This window comes from Salmo salar, chromosome ssa06 (genome assembly GCF_905237065.1).
Source record: "Salmo salar chromosome ssa06, Ssal_v3.1, whole genome shotgun sequence".
NCBI lineage: Eukaryota > Metazoa > Chordata > Actinopteri > Salmoniformes > Salmonidae > Salmo > Salmo salar.
This window is the reverse complement of record NC_059447.1, coordinates 11559276-11580790: the sequence shown is the minus strand read 5'-3', so window position 1 is coordinate 11580790 and position 21515 is coordinate 11559276. Positions and strand designations below refer to the sequence as shown.

Below are 21515 nucleotides of genomic sequence, written 5' to 3'. Positions count from 1 at the left end.
ACCATTCCAGTGTTTTACTTGCTATATTGTATTTACTTTGCCACCATGGCCTTTTTTGCCTTTACCTCCCTTATCTCACCTCATTTGCTCACATTGTATATAGACTTATTTTTTCTACTGTATTATTGACTGTATGTTTGTTTTACTCCATGTGTAACTCTGTGTTGTTGTATGTGTCGAACTGCTTTGCTTTATCTTGGCCAGGTCGCAATTGTAAATGAGAACTTGTTCTCAACTTGCCTACCTGGTTAAATAAAGGAGAAATAAATAAATAAAATTAAGGGCCCCTGTACAATGATGGGTTATCTGACTGTTAAGGGCTCCTGCAGTACTGTACAATGACCTTATTTGACTGTTAAGGGCCCCTGCAGTACTTTTCTTTGACCATGTCTTAACCAATTATATGTACTGTATCAATCTATTGTCTTAACAGACCCAGGTGCATGCATTGTGCTTATAGCACATCTCGCCAAATGTATATTTTGTCATTCAACATGGAACTGAAGGGATGAATTGGGAGAATGACTGCCTTACTGTAATTCTGATTTCATATCATAAAGAATGTGTCTTACTGTGATTGTGTCCAACTCGTAGTAAACAAACAAACATCCAATAAACATGACATCAGTGATAATACTTACCAGTAATTCACCATCGACACCATTTCAGTTGTGGATGGTTTCCTCTCATCCTATCCAGGAAATGTTTAACATGCTAATGTACAGGCAGTAGGCCTATAGTCTATAATCCAAATGTAATATTACTGTAATTCAGACAGTGCATCCCAATGCTATCTCCATCCTCCTGAAGTGTGAACTCATTCACTACTCCCTACAAGTTCAAAAGCATTGGATTGGTGTAGACACGGGTTAGAGGGACAGTCATTTCCTTTCAAATCCATGCAGGGAAGTGAACAAGTGAGAGATTATTGGAACACAGCCACAGATTCAAGTGACACAATAGTGAACCAGAGCAATATTCAGTTTAGATGCCAAGCTACGGAAATCCCTCAGTGTTGTCCTGAAATGAACTGGCATGGAACCTAAACTGAATATCGCTTTGTTTTATTCCTTTCAATGATTCACTGACACAATAATGAAATGGACTGATATTCAGTCGGGAATCCAGGCTAAAATTGAGCAGGACACAGCATGCAGGATGACACAGCATAGGAGAACAGAGAGAAACAGGTTAGAGGAAATAAAGGCTTTAGAAACATCATCATGCATCCTTTCTCCTCAGTCCCCCTTATACATATAGAGTACACTCTTAGAAAACAGGGTTCTAAAAGGTTTCTTCGGCAGTCCCCATAGGAGAATCCCTTTCGGTTCCAGGTAGAACCCTTTTTGGTTCCAGGTAGAACCCTTTTCGGTTCCAGGTAGAACACTTTTGAGTTCCATGTAGAACCCTCTGTGGAAAGGGTTCTACATGGAACCCCAAAAGGTTCTACATGGAACCAAAAAGGGTTATTCAAAGGGCTCTCCTATGTGGACAGCCAAAGAACCCTTTTAGGTTCTAGACAGGACCTTTTTCTCTAAGAGTGTAGACATCATCACATTTCAATGAATGATCTGGAAATCAATCTGGTTATTTGTTGTCCCCTGAAATCCATCGAAGGTGACGTCACTCGCAGGAAAAAAAATATGTCTTCTGATCTGGCTCGAGACGAACTCACATTTGAAGAAAACACATAACTGAAGTGTCGGTTTGTTTGGGGAGAGATGCAAGTGCACTTTACACTCAAGGTTCTATGTAGTCTACTGGTTTCTACACGTACAGTACAGGACTTTGAGAGCGTCAGTGTGTTCCTGAGCTGTTGTTTACCCCATACCTCCTGCATTTAAGTAACAGATGGCCAGGAGAGCAGGGTGAGACATCCATGGACAGGGTTATCTGTAAACTCCGCTTCCTCAGTACAGTGGTAGTCCCAGACAGACACTTCCTGAGGGGGACCAGTAGGCCATAGTTGGGAGCTATACCTGCTGGAAGTCTGTCCCAAAGTGTCTGATCTGTGCATCAGTCATAGACAGGTAGGTGGTTCTCATTCTGGGAGAATACTGCAGGAGGAAGGAACAAAATACACGTTAGATCCCATAACTGTGTGAAAGAAAAATAGTTTTTCTATCAATCAAACTTTGAAAACAATTGCAGAAATGTTCAGACATTTGTTTTGATTAGGAGGTGCTAGGTGGTGGGTAGGTTAGAGAGTCGTGTGACTCAGTGTTCTGAACTACAGGGTAGCGGGGGAGTCGGCAGGACACACATCACGGGTGAAGGGCAGGCAGAGGTCAAAGGTGAGGGGCGTGTGGAAGAGATTTGGGTTAGTGGTGGGAGGGCACATCACATGAAAAGTTCCACTCACAGGTTAACACACTGATGACACTACATCGCCGGAGGTCAGAGGTCATACAGCTGAGGTTAGAGGTCACAGAGCTTAGAGAGGTCACATAGTGGTCAGGACCAAACGAGCTGATTGGTTAATAATGGTCAGTCTCATTCCGGAGGTGTAGGGTTAAAAGAGCAATAATTAGAACTAAGAACAAGAACTACTTCTAAGAATTACAGGTAAGACTTAGAACCACCTCTTATTAGACAGGTGGAAGGAGAATGAGAGCGGTACAACAAAGGAAAGTATCCTCCTTAACAAAAGAAATGGAAGTTTAAATGTACAGTAAGGTTGTGTGTAGTGTACAACAGAACACTTACTGTTTCTAAATGTCTGCGAGTAAAAGAAAAGACAAAAATAAAGTTAGAAGCAAAATATGATTTAGATGTCCGGTTAGGATTGTAAAATGACAAAGTGTTCTTTAAGACAGCATAAAGAGATATGTTGGGCTCTGGCCTATACCCTATATGGTACATGTAGAAAAAACAAAAGGCCAGTATGATTGGTACACAAAAAGGTTTTCGTCTCTGTCATTCGTACAAAAATATAATATTTTTACAATATAGGATGGACAACTGCATATTTGCAACGGCTTAAAAACATCCAGTAGAATATATAACGCTTCATAAATAAATAGGACACAAAATAGGTCACATCTATCCACATAAATCCACATCTGAATTGGATCTGTTTAAAAGACAGCTTCCTAGCATCTAGTCCCACTTGTTTCCTGATGCCAGAGACTGACCCTGTGTGTTAGTGGTATCATCTAGTCCCACTTGTTTCCTGATGCCAGAGACTGACCCTGTGTGTTAGCTGTATCATCTAGTCCCACTTGTTTCCTGATGCCAGAGATTGACCCTGTGTGTTAGCGGTATCATCTAGTCCCACTTGTTTCCTGATGCCAGAGACTGACCCTGTGTGTTAGCTGTATCATCTAGTCCCACTTGTTTCCTGATGCCAGAGATTGACCCTGTGTGTTAGCGGTATCATCTAGTCCCACTTGTTTCCTGATGCCAGAGACTGACCCTGTGTGTTAGCGGTATCATCTAGTCCCACTTGTTTCCTGATGCCAGAGACTGACCCTGTGTGTTAGCTGTATCATCTAGTCCCACTTGTTTCCTGATGCCAGAGATTGACCCTGTGTGTTAGCGGTATCATCTAGTCCCACTTGTTTCCTGATGCCAGAGACTGACCCTGTGTGTTAGCGGTATCATCTAGCCCCACTTGTTTCCTGATGCCAGAGACTGACCCTGTGTGTTAGCAGTATCATTTATTAAACAGCGGCTGACATTGTAGCTGTTCAGTTGTAATAACACCACCACTGGGCCTCTCCTCTCATGGCAGGGTATACAGCACACCCTGTGCTCTGAACAAACGTACAACAACAAGTACCCTTGTCTTGACTTCTGTGCAGACTTAAGTGCTCTGTAGTCTCGCTTGCGTGTGTGTGCGTGCGTGTGAGTATGCGTGCGTGCGTGTGAGTATGTGTGCGTGTGTATGTATGTGTGTGTGTGTGTGTGTGTGTGCGCGTGTCAGACCATACTGTAACATTACCAGTCAGGCCATACGGTCACATTACCAGTCAGGCCATACTGTAACATTACCAGTCAGGCCATACTGTAACATTACCAGTCAGGCCATACTGTAACATTACCAGTCAGGACATACTGTAACATTACCAGTCAGGCCATACCGTAACATTACCAGTCAGGCCATACCGTAACATTACCAGTCAGGCCATACCGTAACATTACCAGTCAGGCCATACCGTAACATTACCAGTCAGGCCATACCGTAACATTACCAGTCAGGCCATACTGTAACATTACCAGTCAGGCCATACTGTAACATTACCAGTCAGGCCATACTGTAACATTACCAGTCAGGCAATACTGTAGCATTACCAGTCAGACCATACTGTAACATTACCACTCAGGCCATACTGTAACATTACCAGTCAGACCATACTGTAACATTACCAGTCAGACCATACTGTAACATTACCAGTCAGGCCATACCGTAACATTACCAGTCAGGCCATACCGTAACATTACCAGTCAGGCCATACTGTAACATTACCAGTCAGGCCATACTGTAACATTACCAGTCAGGCCATACTGTAACATTACCAGTCAGGCAATACTGTAGCATTACCAGTCAGACCATACTGTAACATTACCACTCAGGCCATACTGTAACATTACCAGTCAGACCATACTGTAACATTACCAGTCAGACCATACTGTAACATTACCAGTCAGGCCATACCGTAACATTACCAGTCAGGCCATACTGTAACATTACCAGTCAGGCCATACCGTAACATTACCAGTCAGGCCATACCGTAACATTACCAGTCAGGCCATACCGTAACATTACCAGTCAGGCCATACTGTAACATTACCAGTCAGGCCATACCGTAACATTACCAGTCAGGCCATACTGTAGCATTACCAGTCAGACCATACTGTAACATTACCACTCAGGCCATACTGTAACATTACCAGTCAGACCATACTGTAACATTACCAGTCAGACCATACTGTAACATTACCAGTCAGGCCATACTGTAACATTACCTGTCAGGCCATACTGTAACATTACAGTAGCATCTCTCTATGGTCATTAGCAGGCTAGCCTCTCTCTAGGGTCATTAGCAGGCTAGCCTCTCTCTACGGTCATTAGCAGGCTAGCATCTCTCTAGGATCATTAGCAGGCTAGCCTCTCTCTACGGTCATTAGCAGGCTAGCATCTCTCTAGGGTCATTAGCAGGTTAGCATCTCTCTAGGGTTATTAGCAGGCTAGCCTCTCTCTACGGTCATTAGCAGGCTAGCCTCTCTCTACGGTCATTAGCAGGCTAGCATCTCTCTAGGGTCATTAGCAGGCTAGCCTCTCTCTAGGGTCATTAGCAGGCAAGCATCTCTCTAGGGTCATTAGCAGGCTAGCCTCTCTCTACGGTCATTAGCAGGCTAGCATCTCTCTAGGGTCATTAGAAGGCTAGCCTCTCTCTAGGGTCATTAGCAGGCTAGCATCTCTCTACGGTCATTAACAGGCTAGCATCTCTCTAGGGTCATTAGCAGGCTAGCATCTCTCTAGGGTCATTAGAAGGCTAGCCTCTCTCTAGGGTCATTAGCAGGCTAGCATCTCTCTAGGGTCATTAGCAGGCCGGCATCAGAGCATCAGGCCAAATAATGGCACAAAGGAGAACAGCATGTACTGTTTTGTCGGTATTTCAGTCCATGACCAGCAGAGAGCAGTCTTTCACCATAATGTGCAGTGGAAGGGCCAATCCCATATCGACCCCATAAATAAACCCTAGTAGAAATCTGAGAGTATTTGATTGGTATAAGCAATATGATGAAACGTCCAGATAGCCTATCAGATAGCAAGTGCATAGGTTTAAAGGGATGATTTAGGACTGGGCCAATTATCTGGACCAGACACTCTTATCCAGAGAGACTTACAGGAGCAATTAGGGTTAAGTGCCTTGCTCAAGGGCACATCGACAGATTTTTCACCTAGTCGGCTCAGAGATTTGAACCAGTGACCTTACGGTTACTGGCCCAACACTCTTAACCCCTAGGCTACCTGCTGCCCACAGGAGGTTTCTGTCAGGCTGTGGATACTGTATGGTAGACACAGTGAAGGCAGCAGGGTGTCTTGGAGAATGTCTGTGGTCCTTCAGTACAATATGTGTTAGTGTTGATGCCATTATCTAACAAGGGACCTGTCTGGCCTCTGGCTCTACACACAGTAACTCTATACATGAGTGTGTCTGTGGTCCTTCAGTAGAACGGAGCACTGTTAATGTTAATGTCAGTGACATCATCACACGAGGGACCTAGCCTCCAGAACGAGGGACCTGGCCTCTAATGTTAGTGGCCAACGCACCGAGGGTGGCGGGGATCCCCTCCCGATCAGAGGAACGTTCTCATAACGAGGGTTCCCTCCAAACAGCATGGACTGATTCCTATAGGAGAGAGACATGGGGGGGAGAGATAGAAAGAGAAACAGAGAGTCAACTTATCTGATAAAACAAACACAGTGCTGCTTATTCCAGACACACACACATGGACAGAGATACGGACAGGGATAGGGACACGCACACGGACAGGGACACACAGACACAGGCACCCTACCGCACCTTCTCTCTCTACTTACATGTATTCTGAGGTGGGGAGGATGGCGGCAGTCTGTGGTGGAGGGTGTGGACTGGCCTGGCTGTCCAGACTGCTGCTGTAGCTACAGAAGCTGTGTACATGGCTGGCTCTACTGGGGTTGAAGGCCATATGACGGGCCTGGGGGTTAAACGGATCCTCCTCATCGATGTCGTCATAGTCCCTGTCCCTGAGATCACAACAGGGGAGAACACAGTCAGTCAGAGCCAGGCTTTCTGTTAGTTTCATTTCAAGGAAGGGCACAATGGTGCCCAAAGCAACATCCAGGCCCTCTAGCATCAATATCCAGGCCCTCTAGCATCAACATCCAGGCCCTCTAGCATCAATATCCAGGCCCTCTAGCATCAACATCCAGGCCCTCTAGCATCAACATCCAGGCCCTCTAGCATCAATATCCAGGCCCTCTAGCATCAACATCCAGGCCCTCTAGCATCAACATCCAGGCCCTCTAGCATCAACATCCAGGCCCTCTACCAGGCCCTCTAGCATCAACATCCAGGCCCTCTACCAGGCCCTCTAGCATCAACATCCAGGCCCTCTACCAGGCCCTCTAGCATCAACATCCAGGCCCTCTACCAGGCCCTCTAGCATCAACATCCAGGCCCTCTAGCATCAACATCCAGGCCCTCTAGCATCAACATCCAGGCCCTCTAGCATCAATATCCAGGCCCTCTAGCATCAACATCCAGGCCCCCTAGCATCAATATCCAGGCCCTCTAGCATCAATATCCAGGCCCTCTAGCATCAACATCCAGGCCCTCTAGCATCAATATCCAGGCCCTCTAGCATCAACATCCAGGCCCTCTAGCATCAACATCCAGGCCCTCTAGCATCAACATCCAGGCCCTCTAGCATCAACATCCAGGCCCTCTAGCATCAATATCCAGGCCCTCTAGCATCAATATCCAGGCCCTCTAGCATCAATATCCAGGCCCTCTAGCATCAATATCCAGGCCCTCTAGCATCAACATCCAGGCCCTCTAGCATCAATATCCAGGCCCTCTAGCATCAACATCCAGGCCCTCTAGCATCAACATCCAGGCCCTCTAGCATCAATATCCAGGCCCTCTAGCACACAGGAGGTTGGTGACACCTTAATTGGGGAGGACAGACTCATGGTAATGGCTTGAGCGGAGTCGGTGGAATGGTATGAAATACATCAAACACATGGTTTCCAGGTGATTGGTGCCATTCCATTTGCTCCGTTCCGGCCATTATTATGAGCCGTTCTCCCCTCAGCAGCCTCCACTGGTATAACAGCAACATTGTTCATTGAAACCAATAAACACAATAGAACCACTATAGCAAACATCTTTTAGGCCGTGAATCTCCCAGTCCTTATTTGGTTAGGCTTAAGTGTAAAGGTCAAGGTTGGGGTTGGGGATGTGGTTACAGGTAGGTTGAACACACATAGACCAGATACAGTGTTACCAGTGCCTACCTGCTGGTGATGAGGGTCCATGCCCGGGCGATGGCACACAGCATGACACAGAAGGCACTGACCGACAGCAGAGAGAAGAGGCAGAGGTAGAGGAGACCCTCCACCCCGTCATAACACACCCCCATCAGACCATCCAGGTAGTTCTACAACACAACACACCCTCACTGTTACCCTCACTGTTACCCTCACTGTTAAGATTAGAACTCATTTTCTATTGCTGGTATAGTCACAAAGTGGAGTGTTGTGAGATAATAGTTTTTGGGGGATTTCAGAGAACCTAAGAGCACCTTTTGTCTTTTCATTCAAGTGTCTCTGGGTATGTTCTCATTCTACAGACGCATTCTGACTGGACCATGACGTCCTCTCGTGTCTGGGTAATCATCTCACCTTATGGAGCCCCCTGCAGTCTAGCAGGACTGTTAACTGGTTCAGGTTGAACGCTGTAGAGTTCAGCAGGCGCTGGATGCCCAGAAGATCTCTCTGTAGACAAGGTATAAAGATAGTGTGAGGAAAAACACACCTCACTATGTATCCTCCTGTAACACTATGGGTCCTCCTGTAACACTATGCATCCTCCTGTAACACTAAGGGTCCTCCTGTAACACTATGGGTCCTACTGTAACTCTATGGGTCCTCCTGTAACTCTATGTCCTTCTGTAACTCCATGCGTCCCCCTGTAACTCCATGCATCCCCCTGTAACTCCATGCGTCCCCCTGTAACTCCATGCGTCCCCCTGTAACTCCATGCGTCCCTCTGTAACTCCATGCGTCCCCCTGTAACTCCATGCGTCCCCCTGTAACTCTATGCGTCCCCCTGTAACTCTATGCGTCCCCCTGTAACTCTATGCGTCCCCCTGTAACTCTATGCGCCCCCCTGTAACTCTATGCGCCCCCCTGTAATTCTATGCGTCCCCCTGTAACTCTATGCGTCCCCCTGTAACTCTATGCGTCCCCCTGTAACTCTATGCTTCCCCCTGTAATTCTATGCGTCCCCCTGTAACACCATGCGTCCCCCTGTAACTCCATGCGTCCCCCTGTAACTCCATGCGTCCCCCTGTAACACCATGCGTCCCCCTGTAACACCATGCGTCCCCCTGTAACTCTATGCGTCCCCCTGTAACTCCATGCGTCCCCCTGTAACACCATGCGTCCCCCTGTAACTCTATGCGTCCCCCTGTAACTCTATGCGTCCCCCTGTAACTCTATGCGTCCCCCTGTAACTCTATGCGTCCCCCCTGTAACTCTATGCGTCCCCTGTAACTCTATGCGTCCCCCTGTAACTCTATGCGTCCCCCTGTAACTCTATGCGTCCCCCTGTAACTCTATGCGTCCCCCTGTAACTCTATGCGTCCCCCTGTAACTCTATGCGTCCCCCCGTAACTCTATGCGTCCCCCTGTAACTCTATGCGTCCCCCCTGTAACTCTATGCGTCCCCCCTGTAACTCTATGCGTCCCCCTGTAACACTATGCGTCCCCCTGTAACACGATGCGTCCTCCTGTAACACGATGCGTCCTCCTGTAACACTATGTGTCCTCCTGTAACACTATGCGTCCTCCTGTAACACTATGTGTCCTCCTGTAACACTATGTGTCCTCCTGTAACACTATGTGTCCTCCTGTAACACTATGTGTCCTCCTGTAACACTATGTGTCCTCCTGTAACACTATGTGTCCTCCTGTAACACGATGTGTCCTCCTGTAACACTATGTGTCCTCCTGTAACACTATGCGTCCTCCTGTAACACTATGTGTCCTCCTGTAACACTATGTGTCCTCCTGTAACACTATGTGTCCTCCTGTAACACTATGTGTCCTCCTGTAACACTATGTGTCCTCCTGTAACACGATGTGTCCTCCTGTAACACTATGTGTCCTCCTGTAACACGATGTGTCCTCCTGTAACACTATGTGTCCTCCTGTAACACTATGTGTCCTCCTGTAACACTATGTGTCCTCCTGTAACACGATGTGTCCTCCTGTAACACTATGTGTCCTCCTAGCTCCACTAGTCGAAGGATAACATTTCACTCTTCTATACACAGTGGCACAGAGCACTAATTAACCTTAACATGTTAAATAGACATGCAGGACTTGACCATTCATCTCCATGAGGGCTTTAACAGCGTTTTAACACTCTACCCTTACATGTTGAGAAGTGAACATTGTCACCATGAGCACCAGATGTTGAGCTCCATAGAGATATATGTACTGAATATAATAAATGTAATGCTATTTCTATGTTGACGGCTGCTCCATCCCCCCACCTCAGCAGTAGGGAAGACAGGTACAGAGAACTGCAGTAGTCCCTGTATCTGTCCCAGTCACTCACCTCAGCAGTAGGGAAGACAGGTACAGAGAACTGCAGTAGTCCCTGTATCTGTCCCAGTCACTCACCTCAGCAGTAGGGAAGACAGGTACAGAGAACTGCAGTAGTCCCTGTATCTGTCCCAGTCACTCACCTCAGCAGTAGGGAAGACAGGTACAGAGAACTGCAGTAGTCCCTGTATCTGTCCCAGTCACTCACCTCAGCAGTAGGGAAGACAGGTACAGAGAACTGCAGTAGTCCCTGTATCTGTCCCAGTCACTCACCTCAGCAGTAGGGAAGACAGGTACAGAGAACTGCAGTAGTCCCTGTATCTGTCCCAGTCACTCACCTCAGCAGTAGGGAAGACAGGTACAGAGAACTGCAGTAGTCCCTGTATCTGTCCCAGTCACTCACCTCAGCAGTAGGGAAGACAGGTACAGAGAACTGCAGTAGTCCTTGTATCTGTCCCAGTCACTCACCTCAGCAGTAGGGAAGACAGGTACAGAGAACTGCAGTAGTCCCTGTATCTGTCCCAGTCACTCACCTCAGCAGTAGGGAAGACAGGTACAGAGAACTGCAGTAGTCCTTGTATCTGTCCCAGTCACTCACCTCAGCTGTAGGGAAGACAGGTACAGAGAACTGCAGTAGTCCTTGTATCTGTCCCAGTCACTCACCTCAGCAGTAGGGAAGACAGGTACAGAGAACTGCAGTAGTCCTTGTATCTGTCCCAGTCACTCACCTCAGCAGTAGGGAAGACAGGTACAGAGAACTGTAGTAGTCCCTGTATCTGGATCTGCATGGTGGTCAGAGACCTCTGGAAGATAGTCAGAGACTGACGCGCACACACACACACCACACACACACACACACACCACACACACACACACACACACACACACACACACACACACACACACACACACACACACACACACACACACACACACACACACACACACACACACAAATTGTAGAGTCAAAGTTGTGTGGAAACATGAGTGAAAATATGTCATAAAGTGTGTCATTATGGACGCTTAATGGAGGACACGTTCATTTCAGATGGAGGGCCCCAGATTATCCAGATTACCCCACATACCCCAAAACACTCTCCCCCCTCTGATCCCTAGCACAAACAAGACAATATTTCCATTGGCTCAGCAATGAGAGGGCACATTATCTGTGTCTACTTAACAAGGCATAACACAAAACTTTAAATGGATACTGCTGTGTGTGTGTGTGTGTGTGTGTGTGTGTGTGTGTGTGTGTGTGTGTGTGTGTGTGTGTGTGTGTGTGTGTGTGTGTGTGTGTGTTTACTGGCCATGAGGATGTATCTACTGCTTGTATATTACCTCAATACACGTACCATTAATGCTGCCCTTTAAGAACGTTATATCCCCGGCATGGTAAATAAATACAAGGGATTTGGGGATGGAGGGGGGGTTGGTCTCTCTGTGTGTGTGTGTGTGTGTGGACTGTGTAGTCCTTGAGGCAGACTATACACACCGTCTATGTCTACACCCCATTAATGATCTCCAAACCCCACAGATAAAATGGACTTGTTTTTATGCTTGTTTTTATCCCCAGACGTTTTCATTAACATCTGCTTCTGAACTAATCAAACTAATGAAGGAAAACTACTTTTAAAACTAAAATATCATTCATGTGTGTGTGTGTTAGAACGTGATTTCAGTACCTGTTGGAAAGGGTTGGGTAGACTCTGACTGCAATACAGGTAGTAGTGTGTCACTTCTGTTAGGTGGAGAGAGAGAGGAGAGAGAGGGGGGAGAGAGAGAGCAAGAGAGAGGTAGGGGGGAGAGTGAGAGGAGAGAGAGGGTGGGAGAGAGAAAGGGGGGGAGAGAGAGAGGGGGAGACAAAGAGAGAGATGGAGAGAGAGAGGAAGTGGAGAGAGAGAGGCGAGAGAGAGAGTGGCAGGGAGAGAGAGATAGAGAGTGGCAGGGAGAGAGAGGGGGAGAGAGAGAGCGTGAGAGAATGAGAGAGGGACAGGAAGAGAGAGAGGGACAGGGAGAGAGAGGGGGAGGGAAATTGGAGAGCATGAGAGAGAGCGGGAGGAGAGAGAGAGAGAGAGAGAGAGAGAGAGAAAGAAAGAAAGAAAGAAAGAAAGAAAGAAAGAAAGAAAGAAAGAAAGAGAGAGGAAGGAAGGGAGGGACAGGGGGAGAGAGGGGGAGAGGAGAGCGCAAGAGAGAGAGCGGGAGAGGATAGAGAGAGAGAGTCAAACAACCAAAGCTCATCCCAATGAAGATGAACCCAAACACACACTGTACTAATTATGTTCATTCATTTTAGAAAGAAAAGACAACATAAACACATCTTAACACGTAGGATTTGTTCTGAAACAGTGGTTCTGTCTGACCAGTGGTTCTATCTGACCAGTGGTTCTATCTGGCCAGTGGTTCTATCTGACCAGTGGTTGGTTCTATCTGAACAGTGGTTCTATCTGACCAGTGATTCTATCTGACCAGTGGTTCTATCTGACCAGTGGTTCTATCTGACCAGTTGTTCTATCTGGCCAGTGATTTTATCTGACCAGTGGTTCTATCTGGCCAGTGGTTCTATCTGACCAGTGGTTGGTTCTATCTGAACAGTGGTTCTATCTGACCAGTGGTTCTATCTGACCAGTGGTTCTATCTGGCCAGTGGTTCTATCTGACCAGTGGTTGGTTCTATCTGAACAGTGGTTCTATCTGACCAGTGGTTCTATCTGACCAGTTGTTCTATCTGGCCAGTGATTTTATCTGACCAGTGGTTCTATCTGGCCAGTGGTTCTATCTGACCAGTGGTTGGTTCTATCTGACCAGTGGTTCTATCTGGCCAGTGGTTCTATCTGACCAGTGGTTGGTTCTATCTGACCAGTGATTTTATCTGACCAGTGGTTCTATCTGGCCAGTGGTTCTATCTGACCAGTGGTTGGTTCTATCTGACCAGTGGTTCTATCTGGCCAGTGGTTCTATCTGACCAGTGGTTGGTTCTATCTGACCAGTGGTTCTATCTGGCCAGTGGTTCTATCTGACCAGTGGTTGGTTCTATCTGGCCAGTGGTTCTATCTGAACAGTGGTTCTATCTGACCAGTGGTTCTATCTGACCAGTTGTTCTATCTGGCCAGTGATTTTATCTGACCAGTGGTTCTATCTGGCCAGTGGTTCTATCTGGCCAGTGGTTCTATCTGACCAGTGATTCTATCTGGCCAGTGGTTCTATCTGGCCAGTGGTTCTATTTGACCAGTGATTCTATCTGACCAGTGATTCTATCTGACCAGTGGTTCTGTCTGACCAGTGATTCTATCTGACCAGTGGTTCTATCTGACCAGGGATTCTGTCTGGCCAGTGGTTCTGTCTGACCAGTGGTTCTATCTGGCCAGTGGTTCTATCTGACCAGTGGTTCTATCTGACCAGTGATTCTATCTGACCAGTGATTCTATCTGACCAGTGGTTCTATCTGGCCAGTGATTCTGTCTGACCAGTGATTCTGTCTGACCAGTGATTCTATCTGACCAGTGGTTCTATCTGGCCAGTGATTCTGTCTGACCAGTGATTCTGTCTGACCAGTGATTCTATCTGACCAGTGTGAGCCAGTGTGAACTGTGAAGATAACTTGCATAAATCACTGTGTCTATGACTGTTATTAGTAAAACTTGAACTGGAACTGGAAGGTACCTCACCTGCACTGAGGAAATCCTTGGTCCTGTTCGCTATGAACTTGTCTGGAGACACACAGAAGTCACTGGTGCCCTGAAGGGGAAACAAGATAATATACTGTCAGAAGTCACTGGTGCCCTGCAGGGAAAACAAGATAATATACTGTCAGAAGTCACTGATGCCCTGAAGGGGAAACAAGATAATATACTGTCAGAAGTCACTGATGCCCTGAAGGGGAAACAAGATAATATACAGTCAGAAGTTACTGGTGCCCTGCAGGGGAAACAGGACACTATACAGTCAGAAGTTACTGGTGCCCTGCAGGGAAACAGGACACTATACAGTCAGAAGTTACTGGTGCCCTGCAGGGGAAACAGGACACTATACAGTCAGAAGTTACTGGTGCCCTGCAGGGGAAACAGGACACTATACAGTCAGAAGTTACTGGTGCCCTGCAGGGGAAACAGGACACTATACAGTCAGAAGTTACTGGTGCCCTGCAGGGGAAACAGGACACTATACAGTCAGAAGTTACTGGTGCCCTGCAGGGGAAACAGGACACTATACAGACAGAAGTTACTGGTGCCCTGCAGGGGAAACAGGACACTATACAGTCAGAAGTTACTGGTGCCCTGCAGGGGAAACAGGACACTATACAGTCAGAAGTTACTGGTGCCCTGCAGGGGAAACAGGACACTATACAGTCAGAAGTTACTGGTGCCCTGCAGGGGAAACAAGACACTATACAGTCAGAAGTTACTGGTGCCCTGCAGGGGAAACAGGACACTATACAGTCAGAAGTTACTGGTGCTCTGCAGGGGAAACAAGACACTATACAGTCAGAAGTTACTGGTGCCCTGCAGGGGAAACAGGACACTAAACAGTCAGAAATTACTGGTGCTCTGCAGGGGAAACAAGACACTATACAGTCAGAAGTTACTGGTGCCCTGCAGGGGAAACAAGACACTATACAGTCAGAAGTTACTGGTGCCCTGCAGGGGAAACAGGACACTATACTGTGCAGTGTTGGAGTCAACTCCATTCGAAATGGACAGTGATCTTACAGAACAAAGAAAATTGAGGACCTGTCATAAACATTTCAGACTCAAATCCCTTCCCAGAATCTCAATGACTGTTTTGTTTTATTAAACAGTCCATGGAGGCTTGACAGAAAATAACATCCTGTCAAAGTAAATAAACTATAGATCACACAAGAGGGCTGTTAGTAACAGTCTACACGCCTCTTTAACCTGTGCTGAACGTAGCAGAACCAACCATGGCATACAGTCTGTGTGTGTGTGTGTGTGTGTGTGTGTGTGTGTGTGTGTGTGTGTGTGTGTGTGTGTGTGTGTGTGTGTGTGTGTGTGTGTGTGTGTGTGTGTGTGTGTGTGTGTGTGTGTGTGGTTAGTGCTATGCGGAATCCTTGGGACATCCCAACCCTAAACCCTAACCATAACCCTAACCTTAACCATTTCACATTTCAACTTTAATGGGAGTTAGATGTCCCAAGGACCACAGATAGCAAGGGCTGTGCATGCGTGTGTGTGCGTGTTTGTGTGTGTAGGGAGAGAACCTGTTGATGTGCATGCATAAGCAATTACTGGCAGGCCCCAAAAAATCCCCAGTATTCAGACTGTCACTTCTAGGGGGCCATACACATAGAAATACAATGACATGTCTAGAAGTTTAGAGGTAATCTATATAGTCATGATCTATTGGCATTATATTTCTATGACCAAATATTTCTCTCCCTCTCTTATTGTTGGGAGAGGAGGAGTTGAGGAGGAACAATGATCTGGGCTGAGGAGGAGGAGGAACAATGATCTGGGTTGAGGAGGAGGAGGAACAATGATCTGGGCTGAGGAGGAGGAGGAAGAACAATGATCTGGGCTGAGGAGGAGGAGGAGGAGGAGGAACAATGATCTGGGTTGAGGAGGAGGAGGAACAATCATCTGGGTTGAGGAGGAGGAGGAACAATGATCTGGGTTGAGGAGGAGGAAGAACAATGATCTGGGTTGAGGAGGAGGAGGAACAATCATCTGGGTTGAGGAGGAGGAGGAACAATGATCTGGGTTGAGGAGGAGGAAGAACAATAATCTGGGTTGAGGAGGAGGAAGAACAATCATCTGGGTTGAGGAGGAGGAGGAACAATGATCTGGGTTGAGGAGGAGGAGGAACAATGATCTGGGTTGAGGAGGAGGAGGAACAATCATCTAGGTTGAGGAGGAGGAGGAACAATGATCTGGGTTGAGGAGGAGGAGGAACAATCATCTGGGTTGAGGAGGAGGAAGAACAATGATCTGGGTTGAGGAGGAGGAGGAACAATCATCTGGGTTGAGGAGGAGGAAGAACAATGATCTGGGTTGAGGAGGAGGAGGAACAATGATCTGGGCTGAGGAGGAGGAGGAACAATGATCTGTGTTGAGGAGGAGGAGGAACAATGATCTGGGTTGAGGAGGAGGAGGAACAATCATCTGGGTTGAGGAGGAGGAAGAACAATGATCTGGGTTGAGGAGGAGGAGGAACAATGATCTGGGCTGAGGAGGAGGAGGAGGAACAATGATCTGGGTTGAGGGGGAGGAGGAGGAGGAACAATGTTCTGGGTTGAGGAGGAGGAGGAGGAACAATGATCTGGGTTGAGGAGGAGGAGGAACAATGTTCTGGGTTGAGGGGGAGGAGGAGGAGGAACAATGTTCTGGGTTGAGGAGGAGGAGGAGGAGGAGGAGGAGGAACAATGATCTGGGTTGAGGAGGAGGAGGAACAATGATCTTTTACCGCTAGGGATTGACCTCTACCCTGATCTCCATAGACCACATCACAGTATCTGTGTTTTACTGCTAGGGATTGACCTCTACCCTGATCTCCATAGACCACATCACAGTATCTGTGTTTTACTGCTAGGGATTGACCTCTACCCTGATCTCCATAGACCACATCACAGTATCTGTGTTTTACTGCTAGGGATTGACCTCTACCCTGATCTCCATAGACCACATCACAGTATCTGTGTCTGGCTCCCAAATGGTGCCCTATTATCTACAAGGGCACTATGTAGGGAATAGGATGCCAGTTGGGACGCAGCCTATATCCTGACCCCCAACAGACACTGACTCTGCAATTACCAGCTGGAGAAGTGTGGCATGCTTACTGTGGCATCATGCTATTCTAGGTCAGAGGTCGTGTCATTATTCTAGGTCAGAGGTCGTGTCATTTTTCTCGGTCAGAGGTCGTGTCATTTTTCTAGGTCAGAGGTCGTGTCATTATTCTAGGTCAGAGGTCGTGTCATTTTTCTAGGTCAGAGGTCGTGTCATTATTCTAGGTCAGAGGTCGTGTCATTATTCTAGGTCAGAGGTCGTGTCATTTTTCTAGGTCAGAAGGTTGTGTCATTCTTCTAGGTCAGAGGTCGTGTCATAATAACACAGACACAATGGTTTCTGTAGCTCACTGGTTGTGGATAAACTGGTCAGTGATGTCAACATTGCATGCATTACTGTAATTCTGACTGTTGTTGTGATATTGTTGCAGTGTATTTTCTGGTCAAATAAATGTAGACTCATGATTTCATCATGTCACTCAATCCCTCCTCCTCTCTCTCTCCCTCCCTCCCTCCCTCTCTCCAGCCTGCATCAGAGGCACAGCTGCCCAGCCTCTGGATAATCCTAGTCCCACCATGATGGCTCCTCTCTGGGATGGAGGGAGGGGGGAGAGGGATCCTGAATGGCCCTGTTATTAACAAAGTCTGCCCCATTAACCCCACTAAGACTAGACATACTGTAGACACACATACACTACATGGCCAGTATGTGGACACCTGCTCGTCAAACATCTCATTCCAAAATCATGGGCATTAATATGGAGTTGGTCCCCCCTTTGCTCCTGGGTTTTGCTACACTGCAGCTCTCTGTGCACCAAGATGTCTTATTCCTCTATGATAGAGTACCAATGTTATTGATACTCCTAGTCTTCTGGGAAGACTTTCCACTAGAACATTGCTGTGGGGACTTGCTTCCATTCAGCCACAAGAGCATTAGTGAGGTCGGGTATTGATGTTAGGTGATTAGGCCTGGCTCGCAGTCGGCATTCCAATTCATCCCAAAGGTGTTCGATGGGGTTGAGGTCAGGCTCTGTGCAGGCCAGTCAAGTTCTTCCAGCTTGTGTGGCCTACCACTTTGTGGCTGAGCCGTTGTTGCTCCTAGACGTTTCCACTTCACAATAACAGCACTTACAGTTGACCAGGGCAGTGCTAGCAGGGTAGACATTTAATGAACTGACTTGGAGGAAAGGTATCATCCTATGACGGTGCCACATTGAAAGTCACTGAGCTCTTCATTAAATCCATTCTACTGCCAATGTTTGTATATGTTGTATGTATGGATGTATGCTCAATTGTATACACCTGTCAGCAATGGGTGTGGCTGAACTACCTGAATACACTCATTTGAAAGGGTGTCCACATACTTTTGTATAGATAGTGTATGTGTAGGACAGGTCATAGTTTGGTTGTTATCTGGCCAGATAATCAGATTATAACCAGTGAAAGACGTAAAAAAAACCCCGATAATTTTGCAATCAGAACACAACCTGACCATGACGTCACAATACTTAAGAATGAGATCACTTGAATCAGTTTTTTAATTCGAGCATGTTTGGTGATGACGGGACAGAACAGACACTCACCACGGCAGTAGCAGTGCCTGCTCCTAGTGATCCCCAGCTCAGGACCAGAGATATCACCCCAAACACCATGATCCTGAAACAGAGAGAGAGAGAGAGAGAGAGAGAGAGAGAGAGAGAGAGAGAGAGAGAGAGAGAGAGAGAGAGAGAGAGAGAGAGACAGAGAGAGAGATACAGAGAGAAGAGAGAGAGAGAAACAGGGAGAGGTAGAGAGAGAGAAAGAGAGAAACAGGGAGAGGTAGAGGTAGAGAGAGAGAGAGAGAGAGAGAGAGAGAGAGAGAGAGAGAGAGAGAAAGAGAGAAACAGGGAGAGGTAGAGAGAGAGAGAGAGAGAGAGAGAGAGAGAGAGAGAGAGAGAGAGAGAGAAACAGGGAGAGGTAGAGAGAGAGAGAGAGAAACAGGGAGAGGTAGAGAGAGAGAGGTAGAGAGAGAGAGAGAGAGAGAGAGAGAGAGATGACAGGAGGAGAAAGATAAATAGAGTGAGAAAGAAAACAAAGGACTCCCAGATGGTTGTAAAAAGGCTGGGGATGGTTTCAGCTCCTATCTCTCCTCTGGTAGTCTTACAGAAGCAGTAAAGTGGCTGAAAGCTCTTGATAATGAGTTAAGGGCATAGTAGTACACATACTGGAGAGCAGGCCGGTCGATAGACATTAGTGGACACCAGAGAAGACAAGAAGTCTTCAGCAGAATCGTTCAACAACACTGATACAGTAAGACAGAGATATTAAAGGGGAAAGAGATATGAGGGTGATTACTGGGATGTTGTTGTCTTGTTTTAACTCCGCTGCTGGACACAGATATTGAATAGTGAGGTGTTTTCTTGTCAAGTATTGTGTCGAGTCTATATAACAGGGCTATTGTGTACATTGTCCAGAGGGGGTAAGAAACCACCTCTACAGTAACTGTATGTGGTTGGTAGTCGCCTCAGCTCTACAGTAACTGTTACTGTATGTGGTTGGTAGTCGCCTCAGCTCTACAGTAACTGTTACTGTATGTGGTTGGTAGTCACCTCAGCTCTACAGTAACTGTTACTGTATGTGGTTGGTAGTCGTCTCAGCTCTACAGTAACTGTTACTGTATGTGGTTGGTAGTCATCTCAGCTCTACAGTAACTGTTACTGTATGTGGTTGGTAGTCACCTCAGCTCCACAGTAACTGTTACTGTATGTGGTTGGTAGTCACCTCAGCTCTACAGTAACTGTTACTGTATGTGGTTGGTAGTCACCTCAGCTCTACAGTAACTATTACTGAATGTGGTTGGTAGTCACCTCAGCTCTACAGTAACTATTACTGTATGTGGTTGGTAGTCACCTCAGCTCTACAGTAACTGTTACTGTATGTGGTTGGTAGTCACCTCAGCTCTACAGTAACTGTTACTGTATGTGGTTGGTAGTCACCTCAGCTCTACAGTAACTGTAACTGTATGTGGTTGGTAGTCACCTCAGCTCTACAGTAACTGTATGTGGTTGGTAGTCACCTCAGCTCTACAGTAACTGTTACTGTATGTGGTTGGTAGTCACCTCAGCTCTACAGTAACTGTAACTGTATGTGGTTGGTAGTCACCTCAGCTCTACAGTAACTGTATGTGGTTGGTAGTCGTCTCAGCTCTACAGTAACTGTTTCTGTATGTGGTTGGTAGTCACCTCAGCTCTACAGTAACTGTTACTATATGTGGTTGGTAGTCGTCACAGCTCTACAGTAACTGTTACTGTATGTGGTTGGTAGTCGTCTCAGCTCTACAGTAACTGTTACTGTATGTGGTTGGTAGTCGCCTCAGCTTTACAGTAACTGTTACTGTATGTGGTTGGTAGTCACCTCAGCTCTACAGTAACTGTTACTGTATGTGGTTGGTAGTCATCTCAGCTCTACAGTAACTGTTACTGTATGTGGTTGGTAGTCGTCTCAGGTCTACAGTAACTGTTACTGTATGTGGTTGGTAGTCATCTCAGCTCTACAGTAACTGTTACTGTATGTGGTTGGTAGTCGTCTCAGGTCTACAGTAACTGTTAGTTTATGTGGTTGGTAGTCACCTCAGCTCTACAGTAACTGTTACTGTATGTGGTTCGTCGTCATCTCAGCTCTACAGTAAATGTTACTGTATGTGGTTGCTAGTTACTGTAGTCACCTCAGCTCTACAGTAACTGTTACTGTATGTGGTTGGTAGTCACCTCAGCTCTACAGTAACTGTATGTGGTTGGTAGTCACCTCAGCTCTACAGTAACTGTTACTGTATGTGGTTGGTAGTCGTCTCAGCTCTACAGTAACTGTTACTGTATGTGGTTGGTAGTCATCTCAGCTCTACAGTAACTGTTACTGTATGTGGTTGGTAGTCGCCTCAGCTCTACAGTAACTATTACTGTATGTGGTTGGTAGTCACCTCAGCTCTACAGTAACTGTTACTGTATGTGGTTGGTAGTCATCTCAGCTCTACAGTAACTGTTACTGTATGTGGTTGGTAGTCGTCTCAGGTCTACAGTAACTGTTACTGTATGTGGTTGGTAGTCGCCTCAGCCCTACAGTAACTGTTACTGTATGTGGTTGGTAGTCGTCTCAGCTCTACAGTAACTGTTACTGTATGTGGTTGGTAGTCGTCAGAGCTCTACAGTAACTGTTACTGTATGTGGTTGGTAGTTACTGTAGTCACCTCAGCTCTACAGTAACTGTTACTGTATGTGGTTGGTAGCTACTGTAGTCACCTCAGCTCTACAGTAACTGTTACTGTATGTGGTTGGTAGTCACCTCAGCTCTACAGTAACTGTTACTGTATGTGGTTGGTAGTCGCCTCAGCTCTACAGTAACTGTTACTGTATGTGGTTGGTAGTTACTGTAGTCACCTCAGCTCTACAGTAACTGTTACTGTATGTGTTTGGTAGTTACT

The 21515-nt window shown here is 46.7% G+C and overlaps 1 protein-coding gene across 2 annotated transcripts in view; it reads right to left on the bottom strand.

The window, feature by feature from the left end:
* Positions 1–960: 960 nt before the first annotated feature.
* LOC106560351 (protein tweety homolog 2-like) overlaps positions 961–21515 on the bottom strand; it is a 90566-nt gene continuing 70011 nt past the window's right edge. Inside the window, exons 6-15 of one of the 2 annotated variants that reach the window (XM_045719728.1) lie at positions 18643–18715; positions 13989–14058; positions 12007–12062; positions 11053–11145; positions 8396–8488; positions 8009–8151; positions 6551–6736; positions 6281–6359; positions 2707–2719; positions 961–2057 (exon numbers count right to left, since the gene is read on the bottom strand). In XM_045719728.1, the coding sequence (XP_045575684.1) occupies positions 2017–2057; positions 2707–2719; positions 6281–6359; positions 6551–6736; positions 8009–8151; positions 8396–8488; positions 11053–11145; positions 12007–12062; positions 13989–14058; positions 18643–18715 (847 nt within the window). In that variant the 3' untranslated portion in view covers positions 961–2016. The remainder of the gene's footprint in view (positions 2058–2706; positions 2720–6280; positions 6360–6550; positions 6737–8008; positions 8152–8395; positions 8489–11052; positions 11146–12006; positions 12063–13988; positions 14059–18642; positions 18716–21515) is intronic. The other variant, XM_045719727.1, reaches the window with a different exon arrangement.